The 16,926-nt window shown below is 41.9% G+C and overlaps 1 protein-coding gene across 9 annotated transcripts in view; it reads left to right on the top strand.

Annotated features, from left to right (window-relative positions):
* Positions 1-12,190, top strand: part of SLC9A3 (solute carrier family 9 member A3) — a 215,276-nt gene extending 203,086 nt beyond the window's left edge. For 8 of the 9 annotated variants that reach the window (XM_039526818.1, XM_039526817.1, XM_039526815.1 and 5 more), the window contains 6 exons: positions 2,409-2,538; positions 3,094-3,270; positions 4,031-4,106; positions 6,371-6,478; positions 8,912-9,155; positions 12,055-12,190. In XM_039526818.1, coding sequence (XP_039382752.1) covers positions 2,409-2,538; positions 3,094-3,270; positions 4,031-4,106; positions 6,371-6,478; positions 8,912-9,155; positions 12,055-12,058 — 739 coding nt within the window. In that variant the 3' untranslated portion in view covers positions 12,059-12,190. Of the gene's footprint in view, positions 1-2,408; positions 2,539-3,093; positions 3,271-4,030; positions 4,107-6,370; positions 6,479-8,911; positions 9,160-12,054 lie in introns of those variants that run through there. The other variant, XM_039526812.1, reaches the window with a different exon arrangement.
* The last annotated feature ends 4,736 nt before the right edge of the window (positions 12,191-16,926 follow it).

Here is a 16,926-nt window from a genome sequence, read left to right as displayed (position 1 = left end):
GCCAAACTGCTTCCCACACTTTGGGCCAGATGCTTCCACCGTTACTCGCACTGAACCGTGTCCCAGTTTCAGAGTTTAACTGCACCTTTGACACACAAGCACCATGCTCTGATTCGACGGCTCCCACATAAGGCTTCAGGCTCTCAGCCACCATATCTCATGGGTGGAGATCTGCTTCTCTCTCACTCTGGATGAGGGGTTTAGGCTTATGGCCTCCTGCACTTCGGTGTGATTTCCCCAGCAGGTCTGACTGGGGTCCAGCACCTGTGGTTAACCTTTCTCCAGGGGCTACAACAGTGTATACCAGTGACACATCAGCCTTCACAAAACAAAATACATTTATTGTTAGGGTAAAAGCATTACAGGGAAAACATATAAAAACAATAAAAGTTCCCTATATGCAAGCTTACCAGCGGTCACCCATTAGTCTTATGGACCCTAGTAAGCCAAAGCCCTAGTTAGCGAAGGGTTGCTCGGCCCCACCCCTCCCTTGGACAGGTGATCGTGTCCGTTTGCTGAATGAAAAAAAGGCTCTGTGTTAGTTCAAACTCAGCCTTTTTATACCCAAAGCCCTTTCTTTGTTTGGGTCTCTGGGAAACCTAGTCTGAACCAGTATGTGCAAACACCCCAGGGGATGGTGTTTCTCTGGAGTTGTTTACAATCCCCAGGGTGATCACCCCATAGTGTTTTTTAGTTCCTGGAGGAGCTGTGGTAACTCTCCCCCATGGAGCAGAACACAATCAAACATAAATATTTCAGAAATTTAATACGTTGGTCCCCAAAGATGCTGCAAAATCTGTCACAAGTAGGACCTTACTTCTTGAGTAGACCCACTGATTTCAGTGGATCTACTCTAGGAGTATTTGATCTGAATAAGGATAGTAGAACTTGGCCTCTTCTGTCCCCTTGCCAGCTGCCGAAACCTCCAGCTTCCCCTCTGATAGCTTTTGCCCTGCAGTTATGCATTGTCAATACAAATATCTGTGGCATATGAAAAATGTGGAGACAGAGTTAAAAATAAAGCATGCAATACTAGCATAAACAACACAGAAGAGACTATGGCAATTGTATTATCTTTTGCATATTTAATTCAACAAAAATCTCCTCATTTGAATATTTCTGGAGTTGCCACCAAATTTTCCATCTGGTGCACAGGCATGCCACAAAAACTATAGAGCTGTGCAGCACAATATTGGTCCAACTTTCTGCAGAGTACGTGGGTCTTACCTACAGTATTCACCACTGGGCAAATTCCAGAGGTTTAGTCTCAAGTCACCTTTTCACCTTTTAGGAAAGAAAAATACACACATTTGTGAGAAACAAATGGCACATAACATTTATTGGAATAAATTTAACTGTGATATAAACAGTGGCAGCTGCTACTCATAAGATGCAAATTGGTCTGACCACAGATGTAAGTGGTCAAGTACTACTGAATTTGGTATTCCCCGGGTACAGAAAACTAGTGTGACTAATAGCATGGGGGGTGAATGACCTAGATCAGTGGTTCCCAAACTTTTTTCTGCCGAGGATCCCTTTGGCATCTGACTAAATATCCCAGACCCCTTTCATTGTTTATACATAAGTTTCATGTCATTATTACGCTATTAGTTCAGTTAGTTATGTCACCTCCAAAAATACACACACACAGTTCAGTTCAGTGGTCTCAGGATTCCAGGGGCTCAGTCCCAAGCTTCACTGTAGAGTCCTGAAACCCTTATACATGTATCTTTATCTGAATTTCCGTTTCCCCTAAATGGGGGTATTACTTGTGAGTGTTGTGAGTCTTGACATCTGTGGCAGAAGAAGAACTACTAAACCCTCACAGAGAGTGTGTAGTTCTCAATGGGCAAGTACTGGCATGACCAGAACGCCCCTACCAGCATGACCTCTCATGCACAGTGTCTGAGAAAAACGGTGTCTTCCCTGCAGCACAAGTGCCAGAATGCTGTTCCGGCAGGTTCTGGCCCTGTCCCATAACCCATAGCAGACCACCCAGCGGTCTGGGACCCCACTGTGTGGGAACCACTGAGCTAGATTAATAGACCTTCCATCCTGCAGGTGCACAAGGATGAGATGTAACAGGAAAAGAAGCAAACAGGCATAAGTTTATAAGATAAAGCAGATGATCAATCAATGCTAAATTGTTGCAGGTTGCACTAGTTTGTCATTTATCTGCTTTTCCAGACCAAATTACACCACCAGTGATGTCACTGCTGAATCTGCCCAGAGGCTACCACAAGAATTGTGCCCACTCACTCTAGACTACACTTGACCCATGATGATGTTTACTTGTTTTTATTCCATCCACACTTATCTTCATGTTTAAATATATTGCAGTGCATACTTTTTTTCCTCCAGTTAGTGATCTAGAAAAATGTTGTATATATTTTAATATTCTGCTTTAGGAGAGAAAAAGCCAGCTCCGTTTGTCTTGATATGCAAGCCTTAGAGCAGAGGAGAAAAAGCATACGAGATACAGAGGATACAGTCACTCACCACACACTGCAGCAGTACCTCTACAAACCCAGACAAGAGGTGAGAGCACAGTTGCAGCGATTACCATGTTTTCATTTGACAGCCAGAAGAAACAAAATTCAGAAAATTGTTGGGAAACTCAAAATAAAAGGACAAATCTGCAAAATCAATTATTAACTGAAGATGGGCTCTGATCCTGCATACCCTTAATCACGTGAGCAGTCCTTAATATACAAGTAGTCCCATTGATTTCAATGGCACTAGTCATGTGAGAGAAGATTGCAGAATTGGGCCCCAGATGTGTTCTGCTGGTTGGTTATTGCTAACTGGCTGGGTGAGGGTGAAATGAAGCATGTGAACTTTAGGAAGACTGAGCTGTTTAATCCAGACCTGTTCTAGCCAGTGTAATTAATCTGAAGGACTTTCAATCAATATTTTTCAAATTACCATACTGATAGGTAAGAAGGAAATAATTAACTACCTGGAATCCTGTTAGTGTGTTGACTTGTAATTAATTGTCTTTTTGTAATCGATTGGTTTTGGCAGTTGCCTTGGTGCTGGGCCCCAGTCTGCATTTCTATATAAATAAATGTTCTTTTATCTTCCTGGCTACAGCACATACATCTGTACAGTCGGCACGAGATCATTCAGAATGAAGACGAAAAACAAGACAAGGAGATTTTCCACAGGACAATGAGGAAGCGCTTAGAGTCTTTCAAGAGTACCAAACTAGGAATAAACCAGCCCAAAAAGCTCAACAAAAGCCACAAGAGAGACCGGGGCCAAAAAAGGGTAAGGGGTGTGCGCTTAGGGCCATTTACCCAGACAAAAGGCCCAGTGCTCGAGAGGATCCATTCCTGAGGAAGCATAGGGTAGTTTTGGCTCCCAGCATCAATCTCTTCCCTGTGGAAGCTCCTCAGAGGGAGTATTGGCGATCGAGACCCAAGCCAGGGGAGAGATCAAAATGTGGGATGAGTCGAGGGGCAGCACTGGAGGTGGCATTATACCCTCACCAATCTTGTGGAACGTACCCACCATTTCCCTCTGCACTGTGGGATTGGAATGGGGGCTGGGAAGGGGTGGGAAGAGGCAGGGAAGGGGCAGGGCCTTATGGAAGGGGTGGAGCGGGGGCTGGGCGGGGGACGCAGGGGGGGTTGAGCACCCAGGGGAAAGAGGGGAAGTTGGCGCCTATGTCTCCATGGAAGTTGCAGGGAGCTCAGGGGGGCTGATGGTTTGAGGAGATGAAACCCCAGCTTCTCCTTCATGGACGAAGGAGGGACAAATCCAACCTGCCCAATTGCAAAAGGAGTCGGGAACTTGGTCACATACCACTAATAGAGTTGTGTGTCTGCGCTAACATCAATCGGAGTTCTATGCAAAGACAAAATAAAGGCTTAAAATAGTTAGGCGTGATCACCACTGCATTATTCCAGTATTATGTTGGTGAACTCCATCTGATTGGCAGAAAGCTGGGGAATCAGGATCTCTATCTACAATGTGTACTGCATAGCTACCACTGTCTGCGGTAACTTGAAATGTTTTACTTTTTCAGAGAAATAGTAATGCCATACCAAATGGAAAAATACCTTCAGAAAATCCAGTGCAAGATTTTACTTTGAAGGAAAAAGGTAATTGCACTGTCAAACAAGAGTAGTTAACCCAGGGCTACCCAGAGGATTCAGGGGGCCTGGGGTCTTTGGCGGCGGGGAGCCCCGCTTCGGCGGTAATTCGGCGGCGGGGGGTCCTTCCACTACGGGACCCGCCGCCGAAGTGCCCCAAAGACCCGCGGTGGGGGGCCCCCACCGCTGAATTACCGCCAAAGACCCGGCATTTCGGCGACGGGTCCTGCTTTGGCGGTAATTCGGCGGCGGGGGGTCCTTCCGCTCCGGAGCGGAAGGACCTCCCGCTGCCGAAGACCCAGAGCGGAAGAAGCTCTGGGAGCCCCGGCCCCGCAAGAGTTTTCCAGGTTTCCCCGGAGCGAGTGAAGGATCCTGCTCCAGGGGCCCCGAAAAAGTCTCGTGGGTGCCTCTACGGGGCCCGGGGCCTGGGGAAAATTGCCCCACTTGCCTCCCCCTCTGGGTGGCCCTGAGTTAACCAGATTTTTTTAATCAACTTGTATTTTGTTGGAGGAGAGTGTTCTTGTGAAATTTCATGGCAGGAAAAAAAACTAAGTTGACATTAACAAATGTACTACTACCCACGTCACATTTCCCCCTCTCCATGCTGAAAACAGATGTGTTTGGAAGGAAGTAATGAACATTAAAAAATTAATACATTTTCATAGACAACTTTAACCTACTTTATAAATAACATTAACAAAATCAATGTTTAATCTTGAAATCCTAAAAATAATTGGAGGCCACCATAAAGAAGGCCACAACATAAACAAAATCTCAGCTTCTGACTCATGACATGCCACAGCTAACTATGATAATGGCTTCCTTTGTGATCCCACGGGTATGTACATGCACCCCTCATGACTTGGCCAGGCCATCTTGTAAATATCAGTACTTTCTCTGAAAGCAGAGCGAGCAGGCTGGAACAGGAGGACAGCATAACATGAACATGAATGGAAAGACAGTATAGCCAAATACTGTGCTGACTTTTACCCTAAATGCAACCCCAGTGCAAATCTAACCCTAAATGCAACCCCTAGCAAATCTAACTTTGGGCCAGCTAGCCTTGGCAGTGTCCCTAACAAAAGAGGGAAAGAAAAGACTCTGCACTTGTAATTTTGCATTTAAAGAAAAAGATCCTTGGATCTGAGTTTCAGCCGTCTCTTTGCAGGTGCTGTTGTCAATCACAATAAGTTGTGTCTGATGCCACCTGCCATGGCAAGTTATAATAAGGCATTGAGTTAAATTCTCCCCTCAGTTACCCATGCAACCCCGCTGATTTTAAAGAGGGCTGTGAAGTAGAGGGAAGAGGGGCGGTGTCAGAATTTTCCCCATAGCTTTCACACAGGAATAGTGTGGGTGTGGGAAGTAGAAACTCTGAGCTCAGGTATTTGCTCTCTATCAGTTTATTAGCATTTATTTTTATTGCCAGCAGCTATATAATGGCTGAATAATAATTATACTTCTATAGCACCTTTGATCTTAAAGTGTTTCCCAAACATTAACTAATTAGGCCTTCTCCTGTATTAAGGGATTTTCCGTAGAGGGGTTGATAAGGGATTTAATGTACGGGGATCATTTCACCAGCCACTGAAATGGAGCTGCCTCTGGGGGGAAACAGCAGGTGTTTAACCACACACAGCAGCACTACATAGTGGTTTGCGTTGAGAGGTGGGAAAGAAAATCATAGCCACTGCAGTGGGGAGCATAGATTGGCAGGAATTAATTAACCAAGTTTGACATGATCCAGGGCACCGATGTTAATCCCTTTATGAAAATGCAATGGGATCTTTAATTACCACAAGTTGTCAGGACCTCAATTTTGTATCCCATTTGAAAGAGAGCACCTCTAGCAGCACAGTGACCCTGACACTATGCTAAGGCTTTCTTTCAGTGCTGAGTAAGCAAGAAAAGTGCCACCTTCTGAATCAGCACTTGCTGCAGTTTGTAAGATTTTCATGCACCTCTCCTATCCAAGTACTCATCTAGCCCAATCCCCTTTAGTTTGGAAAAGCGAACATAATTACAGCACAAGATACTGATGCAGGAGTGATCCAGAAATCAAATATTAGTTAAACTGTACATTAGATGTGTACAGAATTTAGTTATAAAGATATGATTGCTTTCAAAACATACATTTACCCAGATTTACATTAAAGATTTACTATATAAATCTTTGATAGCTACACTAGCATCAAGAAGCTACCAAATAACACTTTGGGTCAAATCTTTTAGGAATCTCTAGTGCACACTGATTTTTTTATATTTTCTTCCAGATGTGGAATTTTCTGATCCAGAAGAAAATTATGAATCTCTTCATATGGACAAAGGAGTTGACTTTTTAGCTAATGTCACCAAGCAGAATTGCACAGATGCTACCTCTGGTAAGAAAATAGATCATAAATGCAGAATTTTCTTCAATTGCAAAGCAGTTTATTGGATTTTTTGTTAATAGCTTTCTACTGATGATATTGACAAAGGTTGTGGTTATGACTGCATAACCTGGCTGTGAAATGACTAATCACTTCTAGACTCAGCAAAAATGATTCTAGAGTTGTCCTGATTTTCAGTCAGCCAACAGTCAGCCATTTTGAATTGATTTCTGCTTTGTCAGGAATACATAGGTCAACTTGATTCAAATATGTTTTCTTCGTTTCTTCTTGATGTGGAATGTCTCTCCCCAAAATTACGGTGTCCTGGGGCCCATAACGGGCAATAGTTAGTCCTGGACCAGTGTAAATATAAGTTCTAATATCATTCTAGTGACCCTGCAGAGCTAGAAGCAGGGTCTTTCCATCACTGGGGTTTCCCAGCTTTCCAGTGGGCCACACAGCTCTTGCTTCCAGCCCTGGAAAGTTCAAAGACATCGGATTTTAAAACCATGACATGTTTCTGTCTAGAAGAAGCTATTTTAGGTAATGTTTAAGGTTTTAAAATGTGTTAATTTTCCCTCTCTCTAGTCCTGGTCCAGTAGGACTCACAACATAGTACCGTATATACTCGATCATAAGCCGGTTTGTTTATAAGCCCACCCTCCCAAGATGGATAAGTAAAAATGGAAAATTTTTATAACCCGTTCATAAGCCGACCCTATAATTCAGGGGTCAGCAAACTTTGGCTCCCGGGCCACCAGGATAAGCTGCTGGTGGGCCGAGATGGTTTGTTTACCTCAAGCGTCCGCAGGCACAGAGGTAAACCTAAGTAAACAAAGCGTCCCAGTGCGCCAGCTGCTTACCCTGATGGGCTGGGACAGCAACTGGTGGGGAAATGTTTTGGGAGAGGAGAAGCTGGTAGTCACGGGAGTAACCCCTGTGACTACACCCCAGATGACCCCACCCCTAGCCCGGGATCCCCACACACTTCCCATCCCATCCCTTCCCACCTTATCTGGGGAGGGCCAGGGGAGGATGTCTCTGGCCTGGCTGGAGCTGCTCCAGCTGGCTGGGCAGCGCGGCTGCAGCCTGCTCCGGCAGGCCAGACCGGGCGGCGCGGCCGCAGCATGCTCCAGCGGGCTGGGCAGCGTGTCCACAGCCGCTCTGGGGGCGGGGCCGAGCGGCATGGCTGCAGTCTGCCAGCCCCGGAGCTGCAGTGGCTTCAGAATCTGGTGGGACAGCAGTGTGGCCAGAAGTGGAGAGACTCTGGCCCCGCCTCTTCCCTTCTGGCTCTGCTGGCTGTGCTGCCTCTCCTGGCACTCTCTGTTGGGGGAGGGGCTGTGTCCCACCTCTCCTTCTCTATACCCGTTCATAAGCTGACCCCCCTCTCTGGTGCTTCCCTTTTTTACTAAAAAAAATCGGCTTATGAACAAGTATATACGGTAGTTTGTTTTCTGTAACACATGGCACATGCAGGCTATGTAAAGGTGTGGTGTAGTATAATGCTTCTATTGGATTCGTTTGAATATATCCAAACTCATGCTGATAGAACTGTTCTAATACACCACACCCCAATGGATACTGTGTTAGGGTGCATATGAAGTGACTAATAATGCTCCAGAAAAGAATTAGGTTTCAAACTGGATCTAGACTGTGGTTTTTTAAATAATATTTTACGGTTCACCATGTGCAGATTTGATATTTGTTTTCAAAGGGCTTTGTTACCTGTTTCCACACATACAAAAAAGGTACTTTTGACTGTTTGGGCCTGTTTCTCCTCTTGCACACATTTTACACTACTGTAAGTCCACTGACTTTAGTGGAATTATTGATTTGCAGTGTTGTCAGAGGAGAATCAGACCCCCGTCCTGTTATATACTCTTACTATCTGGGTTTACACTATAAGTTGTCGGAGACTGGGGAGCCAAATTCACCAGTATCCTCTGACTGCTGTAGTGATGCCAAAAAGCCATAAACCTGTCTTAATGGGCTAGTTAATCCAGGCTTGAATCTCCTTTGCATTACTGGGGTGATGCAAAAGAGCTGGTCAGTCTAGCCCTGGTATCACTCTTTCAAATATGTTTCATTTTTAAAGTGATACATTTAAAAGAAAACTAGAACTGAGCACATTTGGTATGATTGATTTAAATCCAATCAGTTCATTTGGATAAACTGTGCATTTAGGTTTTGTTGTCGGCAGAGCCTTCAGCCATAACTGCCAATGATAGTCAGGTTTTTTGTTGGTTTGTTTGATTTGTTTTTTAATCAACTGAGACTTTTAAAATAGCAAAATGACCAGCAGTAACGCTGCATGTGAGCAGAAAGCTGAAAAACGATATTTGTTTATGTTTTATTTCATTATGGCGATATTCCTGGGCTAAACATCCTATTTGCTGCCAGTTATTTTATTTTCCAACTGAATTTATCACTCATAAACTTTTGTAGGAATTGATAACCCAGCATTTTCAGCTGATGATGATCAAAGTATCTACATGAAGTTCCCGCCATGGTTAACTGATGAAGATTCTGTAGTACCATCACAAAGGGCCCGAGTACAGTTACCGTATTCTCCAGACAACTTCAGACGGCTCACCCCCTTTCGCCTCAGCAATAAGTCTGTAGATTCCTTTTTGCTAGCAGATGGCCCAGAGGAGCGACCCAGAGCTTTCCTCCCAGAAACAACAAATATGTAATATTTTAAAATTGACCTTCATTTTTATTTTAATCAGTCTCTTCGTCTGCTCTGGCCTCCTGACAGCTTTCCTTGTCTCTTTTTGTCTTTTTCAAGTATCTTTCTCTTCCTTGATTTTTCTGCATCTGAACATATGCTATTCGGCTCCAGTTTGAAACTGGTACTTTTAAAGAAAGTTGCTTATCTTTAAATATTTAGGGCCAGACCACTTGCTGGTGTAAATCATCACAGCTGTCTGGTCTACACCAGACCTTTGTTTGGGTTTCAACATTTCTTGTGCTATTTTAAAACCAAAAACATTTCATGCACTTGTAGGTTATGTACTATTTGTTTTTCCTGGTTTTACTCTGTTGTATGGCTTAATTTATATTGTGGGACCAATTCTGCCCTCTGCTACAGGGATGAAACTCCCACTGAAGTCACTTCACATGAGACTGAATTCAGATTTAACCTAATATCTCCTAAAGTGATAAACTGTTGTCTCCAGTAACTTCAAGCAGGCGTCGTCTTTGTTATGTGTTTGTACAGTGCCTAGCCTAATAAGGATGGAGCATTTAGCCACAACTAATAAATAATACTACTAGCCACAGCAATACATTACTTAAGATAAAGTTTAAAAATCAGGTACAGTTTTCTATAAAAATTGCATCTACTTTGTATAGGTGGAGATGACTACATAAGGGCAACACCTTGGGGAAGTTAGACCCCAGATTTTTATTAGAGCACTGACATTCATTTCACCATAAGAATGGCCATATTGGGTCGTATCAATGGTCCACCTTTCCCAATATCCTCTCTTTGGACAGTGGCCAATGCCAAGTGTTTCAGAGAATGAACAGAACAGGCAATTATTGACTGATCCATCCCCTGTTGTCCACTCCCAGCTTCTGGCAGTCAGAGGCTAGGGAAACTTAGAGCATGGGGTTGCATACCTGACCATCTTGGCTAATAGCCAGTGATGGACCAATCCTCCAGGAACTTACTTAATTATTTTTTGAACCCAGTTATAGTTTTGGCTTTTGCAACATCCTCTGGCAATGAGTTCCACAGGTTGACTGTGCATTGTGTGAAGAATACATCCTTTTGATTCTGAGTTAAATTTTAATTTGTGTATTTATGGAAAGCTTTACCTTATTTTTAAACTTTAAGTAATATTTTAATGTAGCTGCTCAATACAGCAAGTTGTCACTTCTACAGGTTATCAGTTCAAATCTGAATTCAGTCACATGTGAAATGAATATTTTAGTCTCACTTTAATCCCCCAACAGAAAATCAGTCCACAGTTTGAGATATTTCTATAACTGGCACAGGCATTGCTGTAAATGAGATGGCTCAGGTCACGAGTCAGTCATTATAACACAAACCTAGGGCAATGCAGAGATTTAGCAACAAAGCACAATAAACAAGTGTACGGTCTATGGTGGAATAATTAAGCACAAAGACAATGCCTAGTGTCATCTCTGCACCAGCAACTGAATTATTTAGATAACTTGAGGGTGCTTCCAGCTGAGAAGGGGAGAACCATATTCGAATAAAGTGCTGACAGTTTATTCAGCTCAGGGTATGGCTGTCACAAATGAGCAGGAAACTCCCTCCTATTAATATTGTCCTGAAAAATGTATGTACATATTTAGAGCCTGACTGACGTGCATTTACTCTAGCTTCATGCCTTTTGAAGTGATTGTTAGCCACCTGAGTTCAAAGGAAACACAGAACGTAAACTTTCCTAGGCTCTGAGCAGTGCAGAAACCTGACTGCAATGGAGTTCCGTAGTCATCTGAAATGGAATAAAAAGAGAAAGTTATATTTCCCTTTTCTCATGGCTCATATCTTATGAGGAGCAGTGATGCCTTTAGCTAGTTCCAGGTAGTGAAGTACGATGTGTCATTTTCACCAGTGGAGTGGAGTTCAGCTGTCTTTTGGTCTTATATTGTGTTTAGCCAATTTGCAATTATAAGTCTTCTTCTTATTTAAAAAAATAGCCATTTGGAATTACTGCTAGATGAATGAAATAGTACTGGAACTACTGAGTGGATTAAACATATAATAAATGCTATCCCAGAATTTAAACATATCTCTGACACTCACATCACTTGTTCACATTGAAAGTATCTGAAACTTTCTTTTTCACTGGAAATATATACATAGATTGCACAATATTGACTTATGTCTCTTATGACTTGCTAAACTTCTATTAACCTTTGTCCTTTATTCCATTCTATCGCCTTGATTGTTACTGAGTTTATCATTTAGAATAATATAATGGTACATAACAGCTTCTTGTGCAGATAAATGTGTGGGGTATATTTACAGTCACTGTGCTTTGTCTGTGGTTTCCCTCAAGGCTGCAATTGGGAGTATGTGTGCTGGATAAAAGTAACTTGTCATGTGGGTTAAAACAAGTTTTAAAAAGAGTAAGGTCCAAGCAGCCTCAGCTTTATTGTAAAGATCTTGCAATGATCCCTTTAGATGCATCTTATACTGTAAAACATTCCAATGTAAAAATAGCATTGGAACCCAAGGAGCCGATCCTTACAATTCAGTACTCCAAGGCAAAATTGCTTATACAGATAAATACATTTAAATGGCCACAGGATGGCACTGTCTCCTAAGAATTTGGAACAGGCTGATGTACTTGACAAACACTGGGCTAAATTCTTTCTTGACTTCCACCCTGGGCAATTCCATTAGCTTCACTAGGGTTGTACAGGGTGGGAGTTGAGGCAGAGTTTAACCCACTGACTCTGAGAACAGATTTACCTTCCTAAAGATACATGACCTTCAGCAGAATAGCAACCACAAAGAGATTGATCCGAAACCAATATTTCAAATGAAAATCAAGCTTGTACAAGAAGTCAATGTTTACGTACTTCTGTGTTTAATTTTACCAATGTAGGTGACACGAGCCATAGTGCTGCAGTGACAGGATACTCTTTCTCAGATGAGAAACTGCTGCCTTGGAAACCTGACCAAGCAAAACAAAATGCTTCTGTTTCTGAGACATCCCTCCACTTCATTCCATCTTGCCTTCAAAGGCCCTGGGCGCAAAGCTGTTCTTCACTGGGAAACCGAGGAAATACAACTCCTTCTACTATCTCAGAGCACACGACATCTTATGACCCAACCCTAACAGAAGTCTATTGGAAAGCAGTCTCAGAAACGAATAACAAACCACCTGTCAATTCAGGATATTGTTCTGAAACTAGTTATGAGCCAGTGAATTCACAACAAGACAATTCTGTAGATAGGCAAGAGAGGCTAGAGGAATCTAACCCTAAGGAGAACCAAGAGAAGAAAATGCTGCTTAATGCACAAGCCCACTACAGATCTGCTGCAGCCAGGCGTGTACAAAGTCGACGCTCTTTTCATAGACCAAAATCTTTGCAACATCCTAAGCTGCAAAAGTTAGCATCTCTTCCGTCATCTTGTCACATCCCTCCACATTCTCTGGAACAAGAAGAAACGCAGCTTTGAGCCTTGACTTACCTAAGAGAAGACAAGTGTAGCGAAAGTGGACAAAGTCTATGGAAAAAGAGGGAGAGAGTGAGAGAAACTCAAAGCATTGAGACTTTTTCTAGTACCATTTCAAGAAAGAAGACACGGGGGTCTACTTTTCTGCTGGACGTACACCAGTAATTCCTCATTCACATTAAAGGGACTTATGTGGTTGAATCAAATTGATAACTATGCTTCCTTGTTTCATCTAGACTGTTACAAAGATAAATTCAGAGGGTTATAATGAAAATCTTTTCAAAAGGGAAACTGTTTGTTGTTTTCAAATTAAAAATAGTTTTATTATGTCATATATTTCTATAAAACATCATTAAGGCAATACATTGCATCTGTAACATTAATAATGCAGATCAATATTCATGCTGCGTGAAATTCCTATATATGAGGCCAATGGTTAAATCTCTTGCTTGCTAAATCTATTCTGGTTGAAATAGATTAGTGCCTCTTTATTAAATGTGAAAGCTGAAGAAGAAATATTGTCCTACTGTTGAATTTGTGTATCATTGCGAAAAGCTAATTTAATTGTGGAATTTTGATTCTCTATTGCAGGGGTCGGCAACCTTTCAGAAGTGGTGTGCCGAGTCTTCATTTATTCACTCTGATTTAAGGTTTCGCGTGCCAGTCATACATTTTAACGTTTTTAGAAGGTCTCTTTCTATAAGTCTATAATATATAACTAAACTATTGTTGTATGTAAAGTAAATAAGATTTTTAAAATGTTTAAGAAGCTTCATTTAAAATTTAATTTAAATGCAGAGCCCCCCGGACCAGTGGCCAGGACCCAGGCAGTGTGAAGGCGGCACGCATGCCATAGGTTGCCTACCCCTGCTCTATTGTAAATTCTTGGGATGAAACCTTGGCCTCACTGAAGTGAATGGGAATTTTGCTGTGGAGTTCAATGGGTCCAGGATTTCACCCTTGTTATCTTGTTATCTGTTTTAAGTAGTGCTGGGAATTAAAGAATGTACAGAGATAGAATAGAATTCTAATTTACATGGTCCTAAACAACTCATTTATATTCTTAATTAAGCTGCTCTTGTTCAAATAGCCTCAGTCACACAAAAGTGAAGACATAGGTGATTTATTTGGCTACTTAGGTGTCTTCCAAAATATCTGTTAAATCTTCCTATTTATACATAGCCCTCTCTGGATATTTTTTTGGAACAGTGATTTTCTCAAATACTGTCATCTTCTGTGTCCTTTGACACATTGCTTAGGTGCCATGATGACTCAGGATGTTGCTATTTCTAAGTACTGTATACCGACACTTTGGCTATACTGTATGTATATATTTGTAGATGTTTGGAATTTGAGTTTTTATTTTCCATTTTTATGCTAAATGATGATCATTGAGATTCTACCAGATCTCCTCTCCTTACAAACCTGATCCAACCCCCAGTGAAGCCAGTGAAAGTTGTATTAGTCCCTGTATGAAAATGAAGTACAAGTGAAATGCTCTAAGGACTTTATATTTCCAGGCAAGACTTGAACTAACACTGCATGTCAGGCGGCTCCAGGCTTAGTTTAGCAGCTTCATATACAATTGGTTCCTCTGTGGTGACATTATATTCAGTGTAGCCCCAATCCCGAGACTCTGAGGCAGATCCTCAGCCGGTGTAAATAGTCATAGTCCCATGAAGTCAAGATAGCCACACAGGTGCTTTTAAAAATCCTATTAGGCATCTATCTGCATCTTTAGGCACCTAAATTCTTTTAAAAAACTGGCCCTACATGCCTAATTACTTCATAAAAATGGGACTTAGTCTCCTAAATCACCTAGGCACTTTTAAAAGTTTTAACCCTATAGTTAGAACTCAGATGTTACTTCAGATTCTATGGCCCAGTTTTCAAAAGTGGCTTCTAATTCTGGGTGCCTCCATGCTTGGGTGTCCAACTTCAGACAAACTGGATACCCAAAAAATAAAATCAGTGGCTCCTTGCGGAAATGCTGGCCCTGTACCTTTTTTCTGTCTATGGCCTCTTAGCTAAGCATGACAGTTGTGCTAGTGGTGATGCCATGAGGATGGACATTGTATGGAAAACTAGGTAGATAAATAACCTACTCCATAGGGTCTGGATTCAAATTACCAACTCATTATACACAAACCATCAAGTAGTTCTCTTCTTTATTTCAGTCCTCCTGTAGACCAACATTGACCACCTAGCCAGCTATTCTTACTCTCAATGCAGAAAAACATGTTGCTTGGAATAAAGTCCTTAGAAACCATAGCAAGTCTAGGACCTAGATGTATGATTTGATGTCAGTGTAATTTTTTGTGAACTGAGTAAATTATTATGTATTTTTATTATTGTTTTGGTGCAGGGAAAATATTTTGTAATCATAGTTCTGGGTATTATTAATAGGAGTGATTACTGGAATTTTACTCATCCCTGTGATGAGACATGTGGATCCTTTTTGAAAGCCACACTTAGACTGACCCATTATACAGCAGGAGAAAAACACTTTGGGCCAGATTCTCCAATGCCTTGCACCTAGAATAATCAATTACACCCACAAAATCTTATTCCCAGTTAATCAAGTGAAGAATTTTGATTTCATAGCATTTTATACCTATTGTGCCCACATGTGAGTGACTACACAAGATGCTAGGCAATGGAGAATCAGTTCTTTATTCTGAACGTTTTTGAGCCACATTTACCGATATGCTCTGGCTGCTTAGCACTGCTCTGCTGATGCAAGAGCAACCTAACTGGCCAGGTCAGCCAGGATGGTGGCTGTTTGCATCGCTGGAATGGCACAAAGCAGCCAAGGCATTCTGGTGAATCTGGCCCAATATTTTTAGGGTATTTTTCATAGTCCCAGAAAGGCAGCAATTGTTCTATCATACCCCAGCATAATGCCTAAGCATGAACAACATAATAGGTCAGATTCCATTTCTAGATGCTGGTTTTCTATGAAAAACATCCTTTGCCTATTACTTTTGTGCAAATTTTCTTGCTATGTTGTGGCAGTAATGAGTGGAGCATCTCATGTTGACACTGTAATTAGGCCTGGACTATAAGCTACATTTTCAAAAGTGCTCACAAACTATCTGTACACATGCAAACATCAGCGCATACTGCAAACCCTGATTTGCCTGTTAGTGCTTATGCAAGTGTGGGGACTTTTGAATACGTAGTCTTATAAATTCATGTTGTCACCTCCTGTTCTAGCAAATTGATATAGCACACAGTTAGGATGGGTAAACAAAATCATCTATACAAATGCAACAGTAACTGAAAAAAATAGGAGTTTGTAACCTTTGGTGTGTGTTGCAGGCTGTAGCTCCAATATAGTTTGCTGTTATATTAAACAAACAAACAAACAAATGTTAACAGAATTTTATCTACAGAAGTCACAGAAAGACATTTATATAAAAAGGATCTAATTCTCTATGTGTGTACTAATGAAGGTTTGCCAGCATAGCTATAGCTGTACAGGCAAACCCTCTTAGGGTACGTCCACACTACCCACCAGATCTGCAGGTAGCGATCGATCTATCAGGGACTGATTTATCGCGTCTTGTCTAGATGCGATAAATCGATTCCTGAACTTGCTCCTGTCTACTCCGGAACTCCACCAGGGCAAGAGGTGGAAGCGGAGTTGACGGGGGACCCGCGGCTGTCGATCCCGCGCTGTGAGGACGGGAGGTAAGTCGAAATAAGATACATCGACTTCAGCTACGCTATTCCCATAGCTGAAGTTGCATATCTTACATTGACCCCCCCCATCACAGCATAGACCAGGCCTTAGTGTAGACACAACTTATATTGGTTCCCTGAACAAAATAAGCTACAAAAACAGGGCTTTTTCTGCAGGTGTAACTGTGTGTACACAGATTTTTTTCACATGCCTAATGGACATTGCTATGCAGAAAAAACTTTCAAGTGTAGACCAGGCCTTACTCTACTGTCACTTGATTGACTTCCATCGATTTATCCCTGTTTTACACCAATATAAACGAGAGGAGAAATAGGCCCAAAGAGTCTATAGTCTGCCTCATTTCAGCTCCATACCTTTCTTGTGCGCTTTTTATTGCAAAATATATCCATTTGGTGCAGATATCGAGCAAGATCCTCAGCAGATATAAATTGGTGTAGTGCCATTAACTTCAATGCACCTACACAAATGTATACCAGCTGCAGATGTGGCTCTATGCATTATGAGTTGTATTTTCCTAGCTCTTTTCACTTTAATTTCATAACATAACCTTCACAATTCAAGCAAATATTGAAACCATAAAGTATAAATAAT

Source organism: Mauremys reevesii, linkage group 2, assembly GCF_016161935.1.
Source record: "Mauremys reevesii isolate NIE-2019 linkage group 2, ASM1616193v1, whole genome shotgun sequence".
In the NCBI taxonomy this organism is placed as follows: domain Eukaryota; kingdom Metazoa; phylum Chordata; order Testudines; family Geoemydidae; genus Mauremys; species Mauremys reevesii.
This window is presented reverse-complemented; position numbering and strand designations above follow the sequence as displayed.